Raw genomic sequence first — 17,594 nt, 5'->3', positions numbered from 1 at the left:
CCCCGGACTGTCTACTCCAAGAGACAGCAGCTCTCTCAGGCTGTAGGTAGAGAAAGGTCTTCTAGAGCAGAAACTTAAGATCCTCTACCTAGAGAGAGAGAGGGAGAGGGGACCTGGGGGGCCTTCTATATGCAAAAGCAGTTATCCAACAGTAGACAACCAGCCTCCAAAAAAAGAGAGAGGGAGGCTAGTAAATGAACACCATTCACAGTCTCTCTTTTGGAGATGCAAACACAATGAATCTCTTCTGCTGATGAAGAACAGCAATCCCAAGGCAAACACCTGCCCATCCCACCCAATCTATCTGCTGCCTTCCTCCTCTCTCACTGATTTCTCTACACATGCTGCACATTTCCTTCTGCTTGCCACATAGCACCGGTTTGCTGCCAACCACACCTGAAGCATCACCTTAAAAGGTGCAGAACTTCCAGGCCTCAGAGCCTGCAGACTCTTAATGGCTGCAGAGTCGATTCTTGGTGCTGGGTGTATGGATGCCTAAGTGTGTAACTTGTACACATGCTCAAATGGCTTGTGCAGACCAAGGTTCTCTTCTCTCGTATGGGTGCTCAGCAAAAGCACTTACTGTCAGCACTTTCACAGCATGACTTCAAATCAAGACTTGGACACACACACACGCGCCTGGTGACCCACTTCAGCCAAGTCACAGTTCCTTTGTCCTAAGCCATAATGCTCAAGGACCCCCCCTGCTGCCCAACTATAGTATTAAAATTCTAATTATGGATTAACCCACATCTTGTAATGCTAAGCCCTTTGCAGCAATTCTTACAGTCACCCACTGTGGACTGGAATAATTGCTCCATAGTTTAAGGCATGTCCTCATGATCACTAGAACAAATTAATTGCCACATGATATTTCAACTGCCTACCTCAATCAAATTAAGGGAACAAAAGGATCCATTTCCTCACCTTCCAACATTTATGTAAGATGAACAATTGACCTGGCTGGATCAGATATAGTCCAGTGTTTTGTCTCTAACAGTGGACAGCAAGAAGCCATCCCTGTCTGTCCCCAGCATCTAGGCACTGGAAGTATACTGCCCTGACAATTGTGCATTCATGAGGAGGTGCTTGCCACTAACCTGAATAGTTCTGGCTCTGGCTTAAGAAAGGGTGAGGTATGAATGCTCTCTCAGCCCTGAAGAACAGATATCAGTTTCAAATTAACACAGAACAGAAAGAGAAAGAGGTACCCAGACAATCACGGAGGAGAGGAACGAAATGGGGGGACCCCCCCCCATGAAAAAGCTATAATGGCACCTATGTATTTCAGGATCCTTTGAAATCAATGAATACCATGGGACAAATGCATATGAATGGGATTTCATTTGTAAGAAAGAATGGAGATTGGTCCTCCAGCTCTGGTTCATATCTAACCAAGTGATAGGGCTCTTTACAGAAACGTGGGGAGGGTGGCCTCTCCCATCTCCCAACAGAGATTGCCCACAGGCAGACTGACCCTGCCTGTACTGTAGGTACACATAATGCAAGACATCTGCCACACGCGAACCTTCATTTAGGATCAAAGAGAAGGATGCTGTCCACATACACCTTCATCCTCTCCCATGACAGAAGTCTGCAACCAAGAACACCTAAGCCATAAGATCAGGATGGCAAGGAGAGGGAACTGGGCGTCGAATCCAGCTTCTCTGCTTTCCTTAAGAGGATCACAAGAGGGCGCTCAAATCCCATGTGCTGGTTATTTAGATACCATCATACTGTGGTGGTGTTGCAGCTCACGGAAGTTTATGGAGGGTGCCACTTTTTATGTAAGCACCTTCACTTGGCAGAATTTGAAAACTCTCAGTTGCATAAGAGCCAAACTCTTCTTAATGCAAAGTTTGTAAGAAAAAGAAAAAACCCATACCCAATCCTATTGTGAATGGCTCAAATCCACTGTTGTCCACTTGGTATCACTTATATCCAGTAGCAGCACCAGAAAATAAAACTGGGGCAGGCGGGCACAGAAGGGACAAAACACCTTTATGGGTGGGTGAGCTGTGTCCCACATATTAGATTTCTGAAACAGAAATGGGGGCAGGTGAGGGGGGCAAACTACTTATCTGAGGAGGTGTTTGCCATCATTGCTTGTACCTCAACAAACTGCTGATTCCATATGGAAGATCACCTGAACCTGTGCCTTAGGCAAGGATGGGAAAACATTGAAGGAAGGGATTTTCAAATCTTGCTCCACTAGAACCCAGAAGTACTGGCTAGTAGTTCTAGACCACATTTCCTTTCCACAGAAACCATTAGTCATTCCAGAATGCCATTCTCTTCCTCTTGCCTTCATTTAATCTTCATCTTAGCAGCATGATGTAATGGTTAGAGTTGGACTAGGATCAGGAAGATGTGAATCTCCATCTTGCCATGGAATTCACTAGGTGACTCTGGAACAATCACTTACCTCTCAGCCTAACCTGCCTCACAGCACTGTGGCGAGGATAAACATAACCATATACACTGCTCTGGGCTCCTTGGATGAAGAGCAGGATATAAATATAAAAACATTATTATATATTTTAAAGAATTTGTGCAAAATAATGTCATACTTCCTGATGACCTACAGGTACTGCATTTGCATGAAAATCCTGCCACTGAAATTAGCTGAATGAACTACTTCTTGCACTTGAATATGCTTGGGGAAGAGATTTAGATTTTTTCTTTTGTATTTTTTAGACGAAATCCTGAACATAGTCATATTTTGTTCTCAGCTGTTTTTTAATCAGATCAATTCCAAAACAATATCATGCACAAGAAAAACAGATCTCTCTTGGATTCAAATTTACTGATTTAAATTTACCATATATAGCAATTTTTCAATAAAATGATTAATTTCTGAAATCCTACAAATTTAAAACTGTCTTTTACTTCCCTTTTGCAAGCACATTAATAAAAAGAATTTGATTACATATATTTAACTTGAATTTTCCTATAAGTGTAATCTGAGCCCCTGGTGGCGCAGTGGTAAAACTGCCGCCCTATAACCAGAAGGTTACAAGTTCGATCCTGACCAGGGGCTCAAGGTTGACTCAGCCTTCCATCCTTCTGAGGTCGGTAAAATGAGTACCCAGAATGTTGGGGGCAATATGCTAAATCATTGTAAACTGCTTAGAGAGTTCCGGCTATAAAGCAGTATATAAATGTAAGTGCTATTGCTATTGCTATCTGCACAAAATGACTTTGCCTGTTCAGCAACAGGCCTCACCTATGAGTATATAAATGTAAGTGCTATTGCTATTGCTATTGCTATCTGCACAAAATGACTTTGCCTGTTCAGCAACAGGCCTCACCTATGAGTATATAAATGTAAGTGCTATTGCTATTGCTATTGCTATCTGCACAAAATGACTTTGCCTGTTCAGCAACAGGCCTCACCTATGAGTAAATAAATAAAATCTAATCTAATACCACATTGCCTTCTGGGTTTGAGGGCACAACATTATGGCTAATCTTTTGCAAGATGAGCAAGAAGCAGCAGCTAGAAATACATTTAAGAACTGAGCACAAATCTAACTAAGGGGTGAACACAACTACAGCACCACATAACTAGTCGACACTACCACAAGGAAATGCCACATAAAGAAATCTGAAGGGAGTTGTAATTCCACATGACTCACAATACTAAGATTACAACTGTTGGTAATAATCTGGTTGTCAGGGTTGCATCACACAAGTGGATAAATTGGTAAGGCTGCAGAATTTTCAACACGCTGAGAAGCCAAGCTTTTGTGCTTTAAGAAATCAAGTTGCTAGTCCTTAGCACCATGAAGAAATTGTAGGCAATTCCTAATGAAAACTCAGAAACCTGGGACAGAGCAAAAGGATGTCCACTGCTCAGGTTGGCGCTTCAGTGCTTTGCATGGCTCTTTCTCATAACTAGCAAAAGCAGAATAAATTACAAGTACGTGCAGGTTTGTTCAGGTTGCAGGATTCACCTATTGGAGAATAATAGGAGAACCAACAGAGCTTAAAGCAGTTAGTTTCAGCTTAGGACTTGGGAGACCTACCCATGTATTCAGAAGCTCACTGGGTAACCTTGGCTGAGTCCATTTCTTTTATTTTCATTGCATTTACATCCCACTCCTCCTCTGAGAAACTCAGAGGAGTTTCTTCCCACCCCTATTTTTTCTTCACAGCAACCCTGTGAGGTAGGGTTAAGCTGAGTGACTAGCCCAAGGTCACCCAATGTGTTTTGTGGCTGACTTGAACCCAGATCTCTGATCCTTGCAGCATGCTAGTTCTCTAACCAACCTCACAGGGTTGTTGCAAGATTAAAATGCAAGGTGGAAGGAAAACCATGCCCACTGCCCTGAACTCCTTGGATGAACAGTAAGATAAACATGTAATAAATAAAGTTTACACAGATTAATCTTAACAGGATGTAGTCATGACTAACTTAGTCTGGATGCTGCCCACTGTGTTTAAACAATTAATGGGACTTAAATTAGTCATGACTATCTCGTCTCACTGATTTCAATGGTATTTAATCATGACTTTATATAATCAAGGGGCACGGACCCTTACTATCAGTGTTAACACATTCCCAGGCAGAATACCCAGTTACTCCTCTGTCCCAAATAAGCTACAATAGCATCTGATCATGCACACCTTCCAGAAATAGTTGCGATGACCAGTTAGAATCATGGCAAACCAAACAACTGTGATATGATGAGACTCCAGAGACCTCAAGCATCCTGGCTCCCAAAGCTGGCTCTAACTTGCGAGACCTCACTCTCCACTCCCATGATCTGGCAGTCTCATGCAGCTGTCTTGCCCAGCTGTGAAAACATCTGGATGACAAATGACCATGGCACCTCCCCCCACACCCACTTGTAAACCAAGGATCCCATAGGTCAGGATCAATCAGGAAACTTTGGAGTCAGGGTGTTAATTAGGCAATTAGGAGGATTCAAGTGGTGGGCACAACAAGGGACTCAGCCGAGACTCTTAATGAAGTCTGAGAGGGAGTGGGGGAACTGAATGTGGGGACTGTGGGTGAGTGCTTTGGTTGGGGCTGGGGCATCAGAAGAGTTGGCAAGGAGTTTGGAGAGGATCGTGCTGGGCAGGGGGGTTAGTATGAATCTGCAGATGACTTCATGTGTGAGGGAGTGCAGGGCAGTAGAGCTGAAGTCGCAGGGAAGCCGGGAGTGGGATAAAATAGAGGGATACTGATAGAAATAGCTGGAAGGTGTTTAAGGATGGGACATCCTGGGATATAAGTCCCTGTTACTTCTCTCCTCCAGTGCTCCTGCCTTCAGCCCCCAAATCCCTCCCCCTTCGAGGTGTGAATCTGCCATTTGGGGTCTTACTTCAAAGAGCCTTAACAGAATCATAAATGCAACTCCAGCCAGGGGCTCCTCAGGGAGAGAGAAGGACCTGGAGGTGGACACATCCCAGATTTGCCTTAGAAGACAGAACCAAGAAGACCTGGCTCCCAGACCCTCAACTCTGCTCTGACCCAAGAAGCCTCCCCTCCCCTGCAGCTCCTACTCCAACACACCATCCACGCTCCCCAGAAGCCCTGCTACCTGCACCTAGCCTTCCCTCTACCCTCCCTCCCCACTGAAGGCAGGAGCTCTGGCTCCCAACCTCACCTGTTCTAGCCCCCCACTAGACCCCCATCCCCTGCCCAGAGAAGTCCTGGCAGGCTCCCAGGCTCCCTCCTTCAGCATCCCATGTATCACCCCTCAGAAATGTTCTCGCAGTATGGGGGCTCCTATCCTCTGCGGCCTCCCCCTCCTCCTGGTGCTGGGTATTCCCAGACTCAGGCATCCCAATATGAAGCCTTCAGATATCCAGGTGAGAAATGGGGATGTGGTGGGTGGGAGAATGGGAGGGAACGGAAACAAGCAAACAAGGGGTGAGTGGAAGGAAGACTGAGAGCCAGAGATGCTGGGCATGGGGTTTCACAAGCAACTGGGCTCTAGGACAAGGAGGACCCAGGTTCAAATCTGCACTCAGCCATGAAGCTCACTGGTGACCTCGGGCCAGTTGCTAATCCTCAGTCTAGCCTGACCTACCTCACAGATTTGTTGCAAAGGATAAATAGAGGTGGGGGGACATCATGTGTCCTGAGCTCCTTGGAGGAATGTGGGACAGGAATGTGATCAATGTTGGAGCAAGAGGATAGAGGTAAGACTGTTACACAGAGGCAACAGAGAAGATTTAAGGCTGCTACTCCTGGGTGTCTCTAGAATGACTGTTATGACATAGTGCCATCAGAGAACATGATGCTTTGGCCTTGCAAAGAATAAGGAGGCAGGTTTCTGCCTCAATGGGTGGTGTTTACAATCTATCAACATAGGGGAGACAACAGATGAAGGAGAGGAAAAATAGAGACAAGGGTTGACTGGGGAATAATATGTGCTGATTCCAGTTACATGTGGTTCTAATGGATTATGAAGCAGAAGCTGCTGCAAGCCAGGACTTCTGGGTTCTTCTGAAGACAACTGGTGCCTAATGGATTACAAGAAGTGGGGCTATGAATGTGAGCCAGGAGGACTCATGGATTTGCCAGGAAAGAAATAGGTTTGAGCAGAAAGGGACTGGTCAGGACTTCTGGATTCTCCAAGAGGACAGCAGGGGCCAGAAGCCAGGCCTGCTTTATGCTCTGGGAGAAGAGTGGTTTTTAATTTGAAAGAGGAAGAGGAGGGCTGGCAGTGGGCAGAATCTGAGGGCCACACCAAAATACAGACACGGCTATAACTCAGTGACACCCAGAGGAGGGAAAGTGGCTGCTAGTTGAAACTGACAGGCCAGGGGGAGGCCAGGGCTGGGACAGCAGAGGGGAAGCCAAATTCACAGACACTCTGTTGTTTGTTTTTCAAATTTGTAGCCTGCCCCAAACCTTCCATCCCTGGGCAGTTTACAGCAACATAAAACAGATTAAAAATGAAAACCTTAAAATAATTTAACACAGTTGCTTGTTTCCCCTGTCCAAGTCAGCTGGACTTTTAGCGCCAGAGACCAACTGGTCAGGGGGAGAGGGTTGGCGGGGGGGGGAGAAACAGGCGGAAGCCAGCAGGAGGGTGACAAATTCCTGGACAAGGCCCCTTCGTCTTGCTTGCAGCCCCCTCCTGAATATATACACACATATTCAGCTCAGCCAATACCCCCTCAATTCCATCAGCCCTCTTCCCTGACTTGTTCTCTTCCCTGCCTCTAGATCTCGATGCTGCCCCCAAGTTGGATAGCTTCTTCCCTGGTTTAGAACCCCCAGGGCGTCTCCTGCCCCCAGCTCCTGGCCTCCCTTATGGCTCTGGCCAGACTCTGCCACCAGGCCCCTCACCAACTGCACGCCTGCCCCCTGGAGTACGGATGAGCCTGGAGAACGGTGAGCTTTGGAAACGTTTCAGTAGCATCGGCACAGAGATGATCATCACAAAGGCAGGCAGGTGAGAAACCAGTGAAAAGAGCCTACCCTGCTCCGGGGTGAGTCCCAGAATCCTTTCCCAGTACCAGGCATCAGCCCTGGAACATGTAAAGATCATGCTTCTAAAATCCTTTAGACTGCTTTCCACCCCCAAACCTCTGAGGCAGTATGTCTGTTCTCCCCCACTCCATCCCTTTTTATAAATTAAAGCATTATCCCAGAAACATTTAACAAAGATCTAGGTTTATGTATATTTTTACACTAATTCTCAGAATTACCTTAATTACAGTGATTTACCTAACTCTATTGCCAGACAAAACAAAGGGCATCTTCCCATGATGCATACCTGTGCATTCTGGAATTCACTGTCCCAAGGTGGTGATGGCCATTAGCCTGGAGGACCTTTTAAACTGGTTTGATAAATCCACGGAGAATAGGCATTGGCCTAATAGCTAGCTCCATGGAACCTCCAGGTTCAGAAGTAGTAAGCCACTGAATACCAGTTGCTGGGAGACAAAAAGTGGGTGTGAGGAGGCTATTATGGTAATGTCCTCCTGGTGGGCTTCCTGGAAACATCTGGCTAGCAAATGTTGGCAACTGGGTTTGGATTAGATGGGCCTTTGGTCGGATCCAGCACTGGGGTGGGTGTTTCTTTCCAACTTCCTGATTGAGTTAGTTAGCGTACTGACGGTACTAGTTTAAACGGAGAGACGGGGAGGAATGAGCAATCTGCTTGCTCCCAGGAAGTACAGGAGGGGGTGTCAGGGAGAATGAAAACACCAACCCTTTTCAATCTTTGGCTCCTTTCAGAACACGAATTAAGGGGGTGGGATCCAAGAAATCAACACACTGAGAAATCAGGGAAGAGTTCCCTTCCACGCTTAGGTCAATGGGGGCATTTGCATGCTTCCGACTTCCCATAGAATATCTTACACATATATGCAATACAGAAAATCCTAATATTCTTTCACTGCTCCAAACAGTCCAGGGTAGAAAATTGTTCAGTTCTAAGGGGCAGATGGAAAATCTTACCATAAACAGGCAATCCTTATCTCTTTTCCCTGATCATGAATGCCATGCTCATTCAGTTCACTCATTGTTCAGTTTTATTCTAAAATTGTTTGCCCCAAAAGTTTAAAAACCAACAACTTTAGTCGGATATCAGAGAGAGGAAAACTCAACTCCTCCCCTTCATTTTGCCTCCCCTCAATGAGTATCTTCTGACTCACGCTTTTGATTTCCCAGGCGGATGTTTCCACAGCTCAAAGTTTCAATAACAGGACTGGACCCTGAGGCCAAGTACCTGCTGCTAGTAGATGTTGTCCCGGTCGGCAGCTCCCGTTACAAGTGGCATGGCAAGCGGTGGGAGGCCAGTGGCAAGGCTGAACTGCCCCCACCAGACCGGGTCTACATCCATCCTGACTCACCTGCATCGGGGGCCCACTGGATGCGCCAGCCTGTATCCTTTCATCGGCTCAAGCTGACCAACAACACATTGGACCCCCACGGACATGTATGGTGGAGGAGAGAAGAGGAGGGCTGTTTGGCAATGAGGATATTAGAGCCACATAAGAGTTAGACAGGAGGGAGGCCATAGTTCTGTAGCCGAGTACATACTTTGCAGGCAGAGGGTCCCAGGTTCAATCCCTATCATCTCTAGATAAAGAATCAGGTAGCAAGCGATAAGAAAAACAACTTTAGACCCTGAAGAGCCGCTGCCAGTCAAGAGTAGACAGTAGTGAGCTATGAACCAATTATCTGATTCCTTACAAGACAGATTAATATGTTACGTACAATAAGTGGGGGGGGGGGGAATGACAGATATAAGGAAAGCTTTGAAACCCAAGTAGAGAGCATTATATGAAGGTTTTGACAAATGTATGAGAAACTTATTTAAGCCAAGAACTATGAGGGACAGTGAGGATGGAGCTATATCCAGGTTTTGCCTACTCAGCACTTTTCTGTTTAAACTGTGAACCCTCTTGGGATAGGGAACTATATTATTAGTTATTATTTACTCTATTTAAACCGCTTTAAGAAGGTTTGTTAAAAAGTGTTATATAAATAGTAGTAGTAGTAAAACGATCATTCCTCCAGAGTAACAAGAGTTTTATGTCAAGAACCAAAAAATTCTTAATTTTGTACAAATTATGCACACTAAATACATTTACACAAATTGATTTATTATGTATAATTTATTTTGCTTCTGCCATTCATGAGGTGCAAGGCATATGCAGGTCACTGAAAGCCCACATTCTGGTTACTGGAATTACTTGGCCCGTGAGATTGTACCAGGCATTCAAACCGGGTTTTGTAACCAACTTTAAGAACTAGAAGCCTACACTTTTTAACACAACAAAAACTTGGATACACAAGTCAGCAGATTCTGAACTGAATATCAACATCTTCATTTGCACAGAACCACAGAATGCTTGCGTACACACACACACACACACACACGACTCAGCTGAGAGTTAAAAGATCAGTTTGGGAGGTGGGTAAAACTGAGACCTGGCATGAGAAACGGTATGAACAAGAAACAGATATACGACTCACCTCTGTTTTGTGTGTCCTCCTCCAGCTAATTGTTCACTCTATGCACCGCTACCAGCCGAGAGTACATGTGGTTGGTGCTGGAGGGCGCCGTGGTGCAGGGGGCGGCTGTGCTTCTTTCACTTTTCCTGAGACCCAGTTTCTGACCGTCACGGCCTACCAGAATCCACAGGTGAGAGTAAGGCGGTCATCATAATTTAATATCTATTCAAAAGTCCTGTTTTCCCCCTCCTAGTCCCAGAGAAGGCCCGCACCACCCACCTTCCTAGAGACGCACTGGAAAGTGTTGAAGCAGTAATATACTCCAGAGTAAACACCACCATTTGGGGTAAAGGAGGCGGCGACGGCAGTGTGGCCCAGCACCAGGAGCCTGTTCTGCAGACCACGGGGCGAGGTGACAGGATCCTAAAGTGGAAGAATGGACTGTTCCACTTCAGATGGCAGGAGGGGGAAATTGCATTTTGAATGCTTCTCCAATTGACAAAACACCTTGAACACCAACATAACGAGGGGGAGGCTGGGCTAGATTCTCTCTCCCTAAGGTGCTGCTTCTTCCCCACCCCATTTTTACCAGCAGGGATTTTATATTTCATAAAGGAGAATTCAAAATGGCACACACACCCCACCCCCAAATGTCCTGAAGTGGTACAGTCTACCCACTTGAGGATTCTACTGCCACATAGTGCTAGGCCTCCATTTGAGCCAAAGTGCCACCCGTTTAACCCAGAAATGGATTGTCCATCTGTTTTTCCCAAGGCCAACACTGAGTTACAGATAGCACCCCCACAGGGCTGTCCTTAGAGAGCCATAGCAGGGCCTGGGGCAAATCAGCCCATTCCAGTTAATTTTCATGGGGGTTAGAAGAGCAGGGCTGGGGGCGGTCGGCCTGCTTGCCCTGCCCTAAGAACACCCCATCTCGGATTAGAGAAGAGAATGTTCAAGCAGTCACAGTACAAAGTTCGTTTCACACTGCAAAGGTGTAATAATAAAGTCACAATAAACTAAACATCACCCTTTTAAAAATAACATCAGTTAGCTTAACAGTTCTCCAGAATAAAGCAATAGCCCTCGAGCTCTAAAGGCAAAGTGTGCCATCAAGTCGATTTCAACTCCTGGTGCCCATAGAGTCCTGTGGTTTCTTTGGCAGAATACAGGAGTGGTTTACCATTGCCTCCCCCCGCGCAATATGAGATGATGCCTTTCAGCATCTTCTTATATCGCTGCTGCCCGATATAGGTGTTTCAAACCGGCAAGCAGTTCTGCTTGTTAGTCAAGCATTTCCCCGCTGTGCCACTTCAGGTGACTAACACTTGTTATTTTAGGGAATAAGTGCTGCTCGGTGAAGCTTCGGTCCCCATTTTGTTCTACATCTCTGAAATTAGACAAATATCCCATGAAGTCTGCAATCTTATGCACACTTAAAGGGCAAAAAGCCTCAATGAACTCAATGGGACTTATTTCTGAATAAAATATGTACAGGATTGTGCTGCACATCATCTCTTAAGGAACCACACACCATTAAGAGTCAACCCCTGCCCCCGCCACACACACACACCTTCCTATAAAGTAAACCTTCCATCCCCTACTTCAAACCAACCTTTCCTATAACTGAAGCATCCATGTAGAGCAGCTTTTCTCCTGCCCCTCCCATACAGCCCAAAAATCCATATGGGCCCCATGTATTTATCCCACTACACCTTGAACAAACTGCCTTGCCTCATTTTTCTTCCTCTGCCTCAGCACCTCATGTTTAATGATATTCTCCCGCCTCTGGGAAGAATCTCATACATATACATATATCTACACCTACACAGACACACACACACACACACACACACCTGTACCCCTCAAGTCATCTGTTAAGTGATATTTTCTTATACCTCTCTCTGCATCCTCATGCATTACTCAACCAGACCTTCTCATCTCTTTCCCTTTAAAACTCATTTCCGTGTGCTTTTCCATCTTTTTTATATTGCCTTATGCTTCTCACCCAAATATTCCTCCACTACTCAGACATAGGCTTTTCTCTGTTCTCTTATCAGGGAATGTGTTTCCATATTTTACCACGTCCTCCACACATTTGTGCCCTAAACTATTTATTGATTATAGTTTATAAATTGATTTTGAGTAGTTGCTATTATTTATATTATCTTTTTAACCTTAAGTGCACATTTAATAGATCTGTGCCATTTATCCACAGAGGTTCCTCTGCTCTTATATGCTGCCTACTGAACTGTATGCCTCATTCCCACTCTTAAGCAGTTCTTCTCAGAACCCCTTCATCCACTGAACTATTAAAACCCCCCAGCAAATTCCTTATGTTCAGGTTTTGAAGTAGTATAACTGGGGCAATGGACTAAAATAGTAGAATATGAGGAGAATCTGAGGGATTAATGTACAGGGTGGAAGGATACAGAGGAACTATTTTATAGTAGTGAAAAAGTGTGCCGTCGAGTCGGTGTCCACTCCTGGCAACCACAGAGCCCTGTGATTGTCTTTGGTAGAAAACTGGAAGGGTTTACTATTGCCATCTCCTGCACAGTATGAGATGATGCCTTTCAGCATCTTCCTATATCACTGCTGCCCAGGGATTCGAACTGGCAACGTCTGGCTTGCTAGTCAAATCATTGCCCTGCTGTGCCAGTAGTGAAGGGAACCTATAAATGCTCCCTTCATATCCTTCCACCTCCTATATAACCCCTCAGTGTCTCCTCACACCTCTTCCTTCACCATTTTAACTAATCTCAACCATTATAGTCTTTTCAAAAGGGCCCATAAGGACTACTTTGGATGCATATAGCCTAGTTCATTTTAGTTGCTCTTGAAGGCGCAACTCACAAGTGTTGTATACGTTCATTTGGAAGGACAAATCCTCAAGAACTGATGCAGATATTACTGTAACTGGTGAACCTGTGTAACCAATCTAGCAACCAACCAATCTAGCTGTACAAGTGGTGTTGAGAGACACATTAGAGCAGGAGTTCTTCTCAGCCTTGGATTCCCAGATGTTGAACTACAACTCCCATAATCCCATTGCCTTTGGGCTTTGCTACTAGGGATGATGGGAGCTGTAGTCTGGGGACCCAGGACTGGAGAATCCCTTCTCCAAGATTGAGAATTAGAGATTGCAACTCTTCCTGTGACTAGAAGAATAGCAAGATGGGTTTTTTTGTAGACACAGAAGCAGTTGCTGTGATCTTACACATATTGGCACTTCTGAACATCTAAAGAAAAACATATGGGAAACTGTATGTTTTGATATACCTGGTGTGTATGTGTGTTCTCTGCATATTTGTATAACATATTTTTGCAAGGGTGGGGAACAACATGAGAAGGCAAGATCGAGATACTCTACAAATTCTAACCCTCACTAACAAAAACCTATTTTGATAGACAAGTGCATCTTCTACACATTTGGCCCCTAACACTCACCTGTTTTTCATTACCCCCCTCAGATCACCCAAATGAAGATTGAGAGCAACCCTTTTGCCAAGGGCTTCCGGGAGAATGGCATGAACAGCAAACGGTGAGCAAGGCCAAGGAGGGAAGATGCTGATCCCTTAGAGTTGCTACTGTGTTTGCTGGTGTCAAAGACTCCCTCGTCATCAAGAGGGCTGCCCAAATAAATCACCACTAGCAAGGGACGGTGTGCCACAAGTAGGTGGGGCTGGCCTCACTAGACTAATAGCTCACCAGCCCAGAAAATCACGTGAAAGTGGAAGAGAGTCTGAGCCTCCAGACTTTCTTTCCCCCATCCCCAAACTTTATTATTGTCCCCATTAAATATACAGGGAACGTGAGGCCCGAATCAAGAGGAAGATGAAAGCAAACGAATGCGAGGCCAACATGGGAGAAAATGGTAAGTAGGTACCCCTTATTCGGTCCCTTACATTCATCATCTCTTCGATCTCTGTATTCCTCAATTTCCCTAAAGGGGATGTATATTCCTCCTCTCCAGAGCTAGACAAGCAAACTGAGGGTTACTTATGGGAACACACTGTGGACTTGCTCACCACAAGGTGAGCAATTCTAGGTAGCTTTCACAGCCTTACGTATTCAGTTCTCCCCCTTCCACTTGCTCCACCTGCTTCACCGCACTGGTTTGCTCTCCTTCTCCCCTCTGTCCACATAATCTCATCACTGACTCTTCTCCATATTCTATACCCCGCCGCCTGGTTCCCAACCATGGGTCCCCAGAAGTTGTTGGACTAACCTCCCATCATCTCCAATCACAATGTCCAAAATGATAATGGGGAGTTACAGCCCAACAGTTTCTGGGGATCTGCAGTTGGGAACACCTGCTACAACCCATTAAACTGTTGCCAACACAGTTTCATAAGCTTACAAATGTTATGATTTCCTATTAAATGCCTCTTTCCAGCAATTCAATCTTATCTCACACTGTTCTGGTAAAAGCTTGCTTGAGAGTCCTTACTTGAGAACATTACAGCCCCTTTATTTCAGATAACATTTGTATCCAGAGTACCTGTTCTTTTGCAACTGTTGAATTGTAACACCATCAGATGACCAATCTCTGATATGCCACATTTATAAGAGGGTCTGCTTCCTGGAGACAGACGCCTGCTTCGTATAGTTCCAATTTTATTTCCTTTCCCAATGTTCATCTTCTGTCTTCTCCCCCGCCCCCCGCCACTACCCACACATTTCCTGCATCTAGAGAGCAAGAAAGGACCCTGCGACTCTACCCTGACAGAGGAGCCCCCTCTGCAGCAACAGCCGCCACCGGCACTTCCACACCCTTCCTGCTCCTTTTACCCTGCGGCAGGGGCCAACCCCAGTGGGGCTGAGGCATACGTGCAGCACCCAGCAGCCTTCCATGGTTTGCGAGGGGCACCTTCGCCATATAACAGGTGAGCACAGAAGCACCCAGCCAGTCAAGGTCTCATTCTCCACTAGTCAGTAACCCAGCTTCTGCAGCTGTTGACAACCTTCTATCTTCATAAAATAAATCTGTGTCTTCCTGGGAGATTTGGATTGCCTTGGAGGTTCTAACTTCTCTTTGGTGCCTGAAGAAACCAACCCTAGGACAAAGACAGACAACACCTTTAGAGCAGCTGAGCCAGACTGAAACAATCTTTACCATGTATGGTACAAGTATTATACCTTATGCACTGAGCTCAGAAAAAGTGTTTCTGCAAGTGTCCAAATGGTCGGTTTCAACAAGTTGGAAACCTGGCTGCAGAGACTACCAGTTGGCTAACGAAAAAGGTAGGGACCCTCAAAAGATGCTTACTAAAACAGTGTTCTTTGAAGCACTCTCAACCTCATCATAATCAATACATTTCAAACATAACATACTAGGGGTTTTATGCCAATTAAGTTGAAATTAATGAGGCAAGCTAGTTGTTACTAAGTCCCATTAATTTCAATGATACTTGGTCAGGATTCATTCTTCTTAGGATATAATCCAGTGTGAGAGAACCAGAAAATTTTAGAACTACAATTCAAACAATGGCCATTTTTGCAAACATGTTTCTACATGACACAATGTGATCAATTTTTATGAGCTGGACATTTTTAATTTTTAGTTGCCTCTGACAAAGTATGCTACGTTGCCTCTTGTGAAGAATTATGCCAAACATGAAATTAAAGTAATTTGACAGTTTATTTTCCAGCACCTCTGGAGATTCACCTCTGTTTATAGTCTGAAGATCAATGCTGACCTCTTTCTTCTGGTTGCCTATTGGCTAGCACCTGTGATGTCACCAACAGACCTCTTCCTTTTGGGCAATTTGGATATATAAACATACATGTTCCACTTAGTAGCAAATCCAAAAGTACTGGAATAGACATTTAAAAAACAAGCTGTAAAGCCAGGGTCACAGAACATGGGTACAGAACCCATGCTGACAAACCCTAAATCACTCAGTAACCTGTAGTAAGTGGCTGTCACCTGGCTTCTTACACATGCTTTATCTGTTACTATGAGGAGCCACTAGTTGTCAATAAATCTGCATGCCAGCCCAGTGCCTGTGATCCATTATGTTATTATTTGCAGTAACTTCCCACTCATTTATCAGTCTCAAACATCTCTTCAGTCATGTTTGAAAGTACCCTTGTAATGGAGTATTAAACACCTCCCAAATCTCTTCTCACCAGTAACTATATTAGCTTAGTCTGTGACCAGCTTGCTTCCTATCCATGCACCTGAGGCCAATGCTAAAGTCTTTGCAAGGATACCTGGCATATCCGCAGCTGGTTCTTGTCAAAGCCGTTCTAGAGAGGAGTCAGATTTACCTGTCTATAGTTTACTCTGGCTAGAGTGCCATACAGTTTCAGAATCTGGCAATTATGTTTAGAGGAATGCAGGAAACATAAGGGTAGATAAGAGTGTGGTGGTGGCGGCAATGGTAGGGATGTGGGATTTCATACAAGCAGCAAGTGGGAATGACTATGTAGGGAGGAGGGGTGAGAGAAAACTAGAGCAAGTGGAGTATCTAGACAGAGCAACAGAGCTATCTTTGGAAAGGTGCAATTGTGCAGACTCAAATGATGTATCGGGAATATCTAGCTCCTGGTGCAGAGTTAAGAGGACCATCTATGCTTAAAGTGAGCCTGAGCCTTTTTGGAAGGGCGCTATAAACATTGAATAAATAAAGTGTTTAATTTCTCCCATCTCTCCTTCCACAGCCCAAGCCAAGAGATGGCCGCTCCTCCATCTTCCCCAACTACCAAGTCACCGCCTGAGCAATCTGACTTCAGAGCAATGCTCCCAACAAGTTGGAATGGCCTTGATATTATTCCTTTCTTGGGTGGGCCAGAACCATCAGATGCCTCTTTTCCTCCTTTTAAATTCAGCTTCACCCCCTACCCACCTCCCCCTCGTGTCTATGGGCCTCCCACTGGCTACCCCAGCTCCCAGCCACCTATGCTGTAACTCAGGTTCCTTTTATAGGAACTGGGATCCTGTCTCCCTGCTCTGTCCTCTTCTGCTCTCAAGGTATCATGGTACTTTCCCCTTCCTTTGTTACCTATTTTGGGAGAGGCAGGGCAAGCTTGTTTGTATTTTGATTATCTTATAATTAAATCTCTTTTACGGTCATCACACACAGGACATTTGTCTTACTCCATGGTGTGTACAAAGCTAGGTCTGTGCTCCAATGACTTCCATGTGCTGCACTCCCCCCGCCCCCGGCCCCACCCAAGTAAAGTCTAGCTGATTTGTCTTGGATCTGAAGAAACTTGAGCAGTCCTTTCCAGGGTTCCCAACAGGACACTTTGAAATAAATAAATCAGGGCAGATGTTCTCAGTTATGACATTTGCACAACAATCAATCAAGAACAGGAAACACCAGTAGGATGCCTGTGTGTCACAACCACATGCCTTTAACAGCAGCTCCAAGTATACTAGAAACCAGTTTATAAACATTAAAAAGAGAAATTCTCAGATAATACATTAAGTATCAAGTTCCATAGATACCATGTGGCATGATCAAGGCCACAAAGATTGTCTATGCCTTCCCACCCTACCTAGCTTAAGGACTATAAAAGGTAGAAACTGCCCCCTATATTGAAAGCACAAAACACTACCTTCTTCTCGCTATAGGACCCAAGCTATAGGGTCCTATATAGCTCTACAGGACCCAAGGTTAGGACAGGCCTTGACAAGTTTTCTTTAGATATAGAA

At 45.1% G+C, this 17,594-nt stretch overlaps 1 protein-coding gene across 1 annotated transcript; it reads left to right on the top strand.

Moving 5' to 3' along the window:
• Window positions 1-2,049: 2,049 nt before the first annotated feature.
• TBX6 (T-box transcription factor 6) lies at window positions 2,050-17,014 on the top strand. Its single transcript, XM_053264305.1, has 9 exons — window positions 2,050-2,059; window positions 4,984-5,016; window positions 7,187-7,415; window positions 8,639-8,906; window positions 9,975-10,118; window positions 13,402-13,472; window positions 13,738-13,805; window positions 14,625-14,817; window positions 16,598-17,014. The coding sequence occupies exons 1-9, from the start codon at window positions 2,050-2,052 to the stop codon at window positions 16,842-16,844; spliced, it is 1,263 nt and encodes a 420-aa protein (XP_053120280.1). The 3' UTR covers window positions 16,845-17,014.
• Window positions 17,015-17,594: the final 580 nt, after the last annotated feature.

The sequence above is a fragment of the Hemicordylus capensis genome, chromosome 6, assembly GCF_027244095.1.
Source record: "Hemicordylus capensis ecotype Gifberg chromosome 6, rHemCap1.1.pri, whole genome shotgun sequence".
NCBI lineage: Eukaryota > Metazoa > Chordata > Lepidosauria > Squamata > Cordylidae > Hemicordylus > Hemicordylus capensis.
The sequence above is the reverse complement of the archived record's forward strand: the minus strand, read 5'-3'. Positions and strand labels throughout refer to the sequence as shown.

Coding starts and splice junctions, on each gene's coding strand:
- TBX6 (XM_053264305.1), top strand. Junction 5,017..7,186: donor ACTGAATGTGGGGACTGTGG/GTGAGTGCTTTG, acceptor CCCTGCCTCTAG/ATCTCGATGCTGCCCCCAAG. Junction 14,818..16,597: donor GCACCTTCGCCATATAACAG/GTGAGCACAGAA, acceptor CTCCTTCCACAG/CCCAAGCCAAGAGATGGCCG.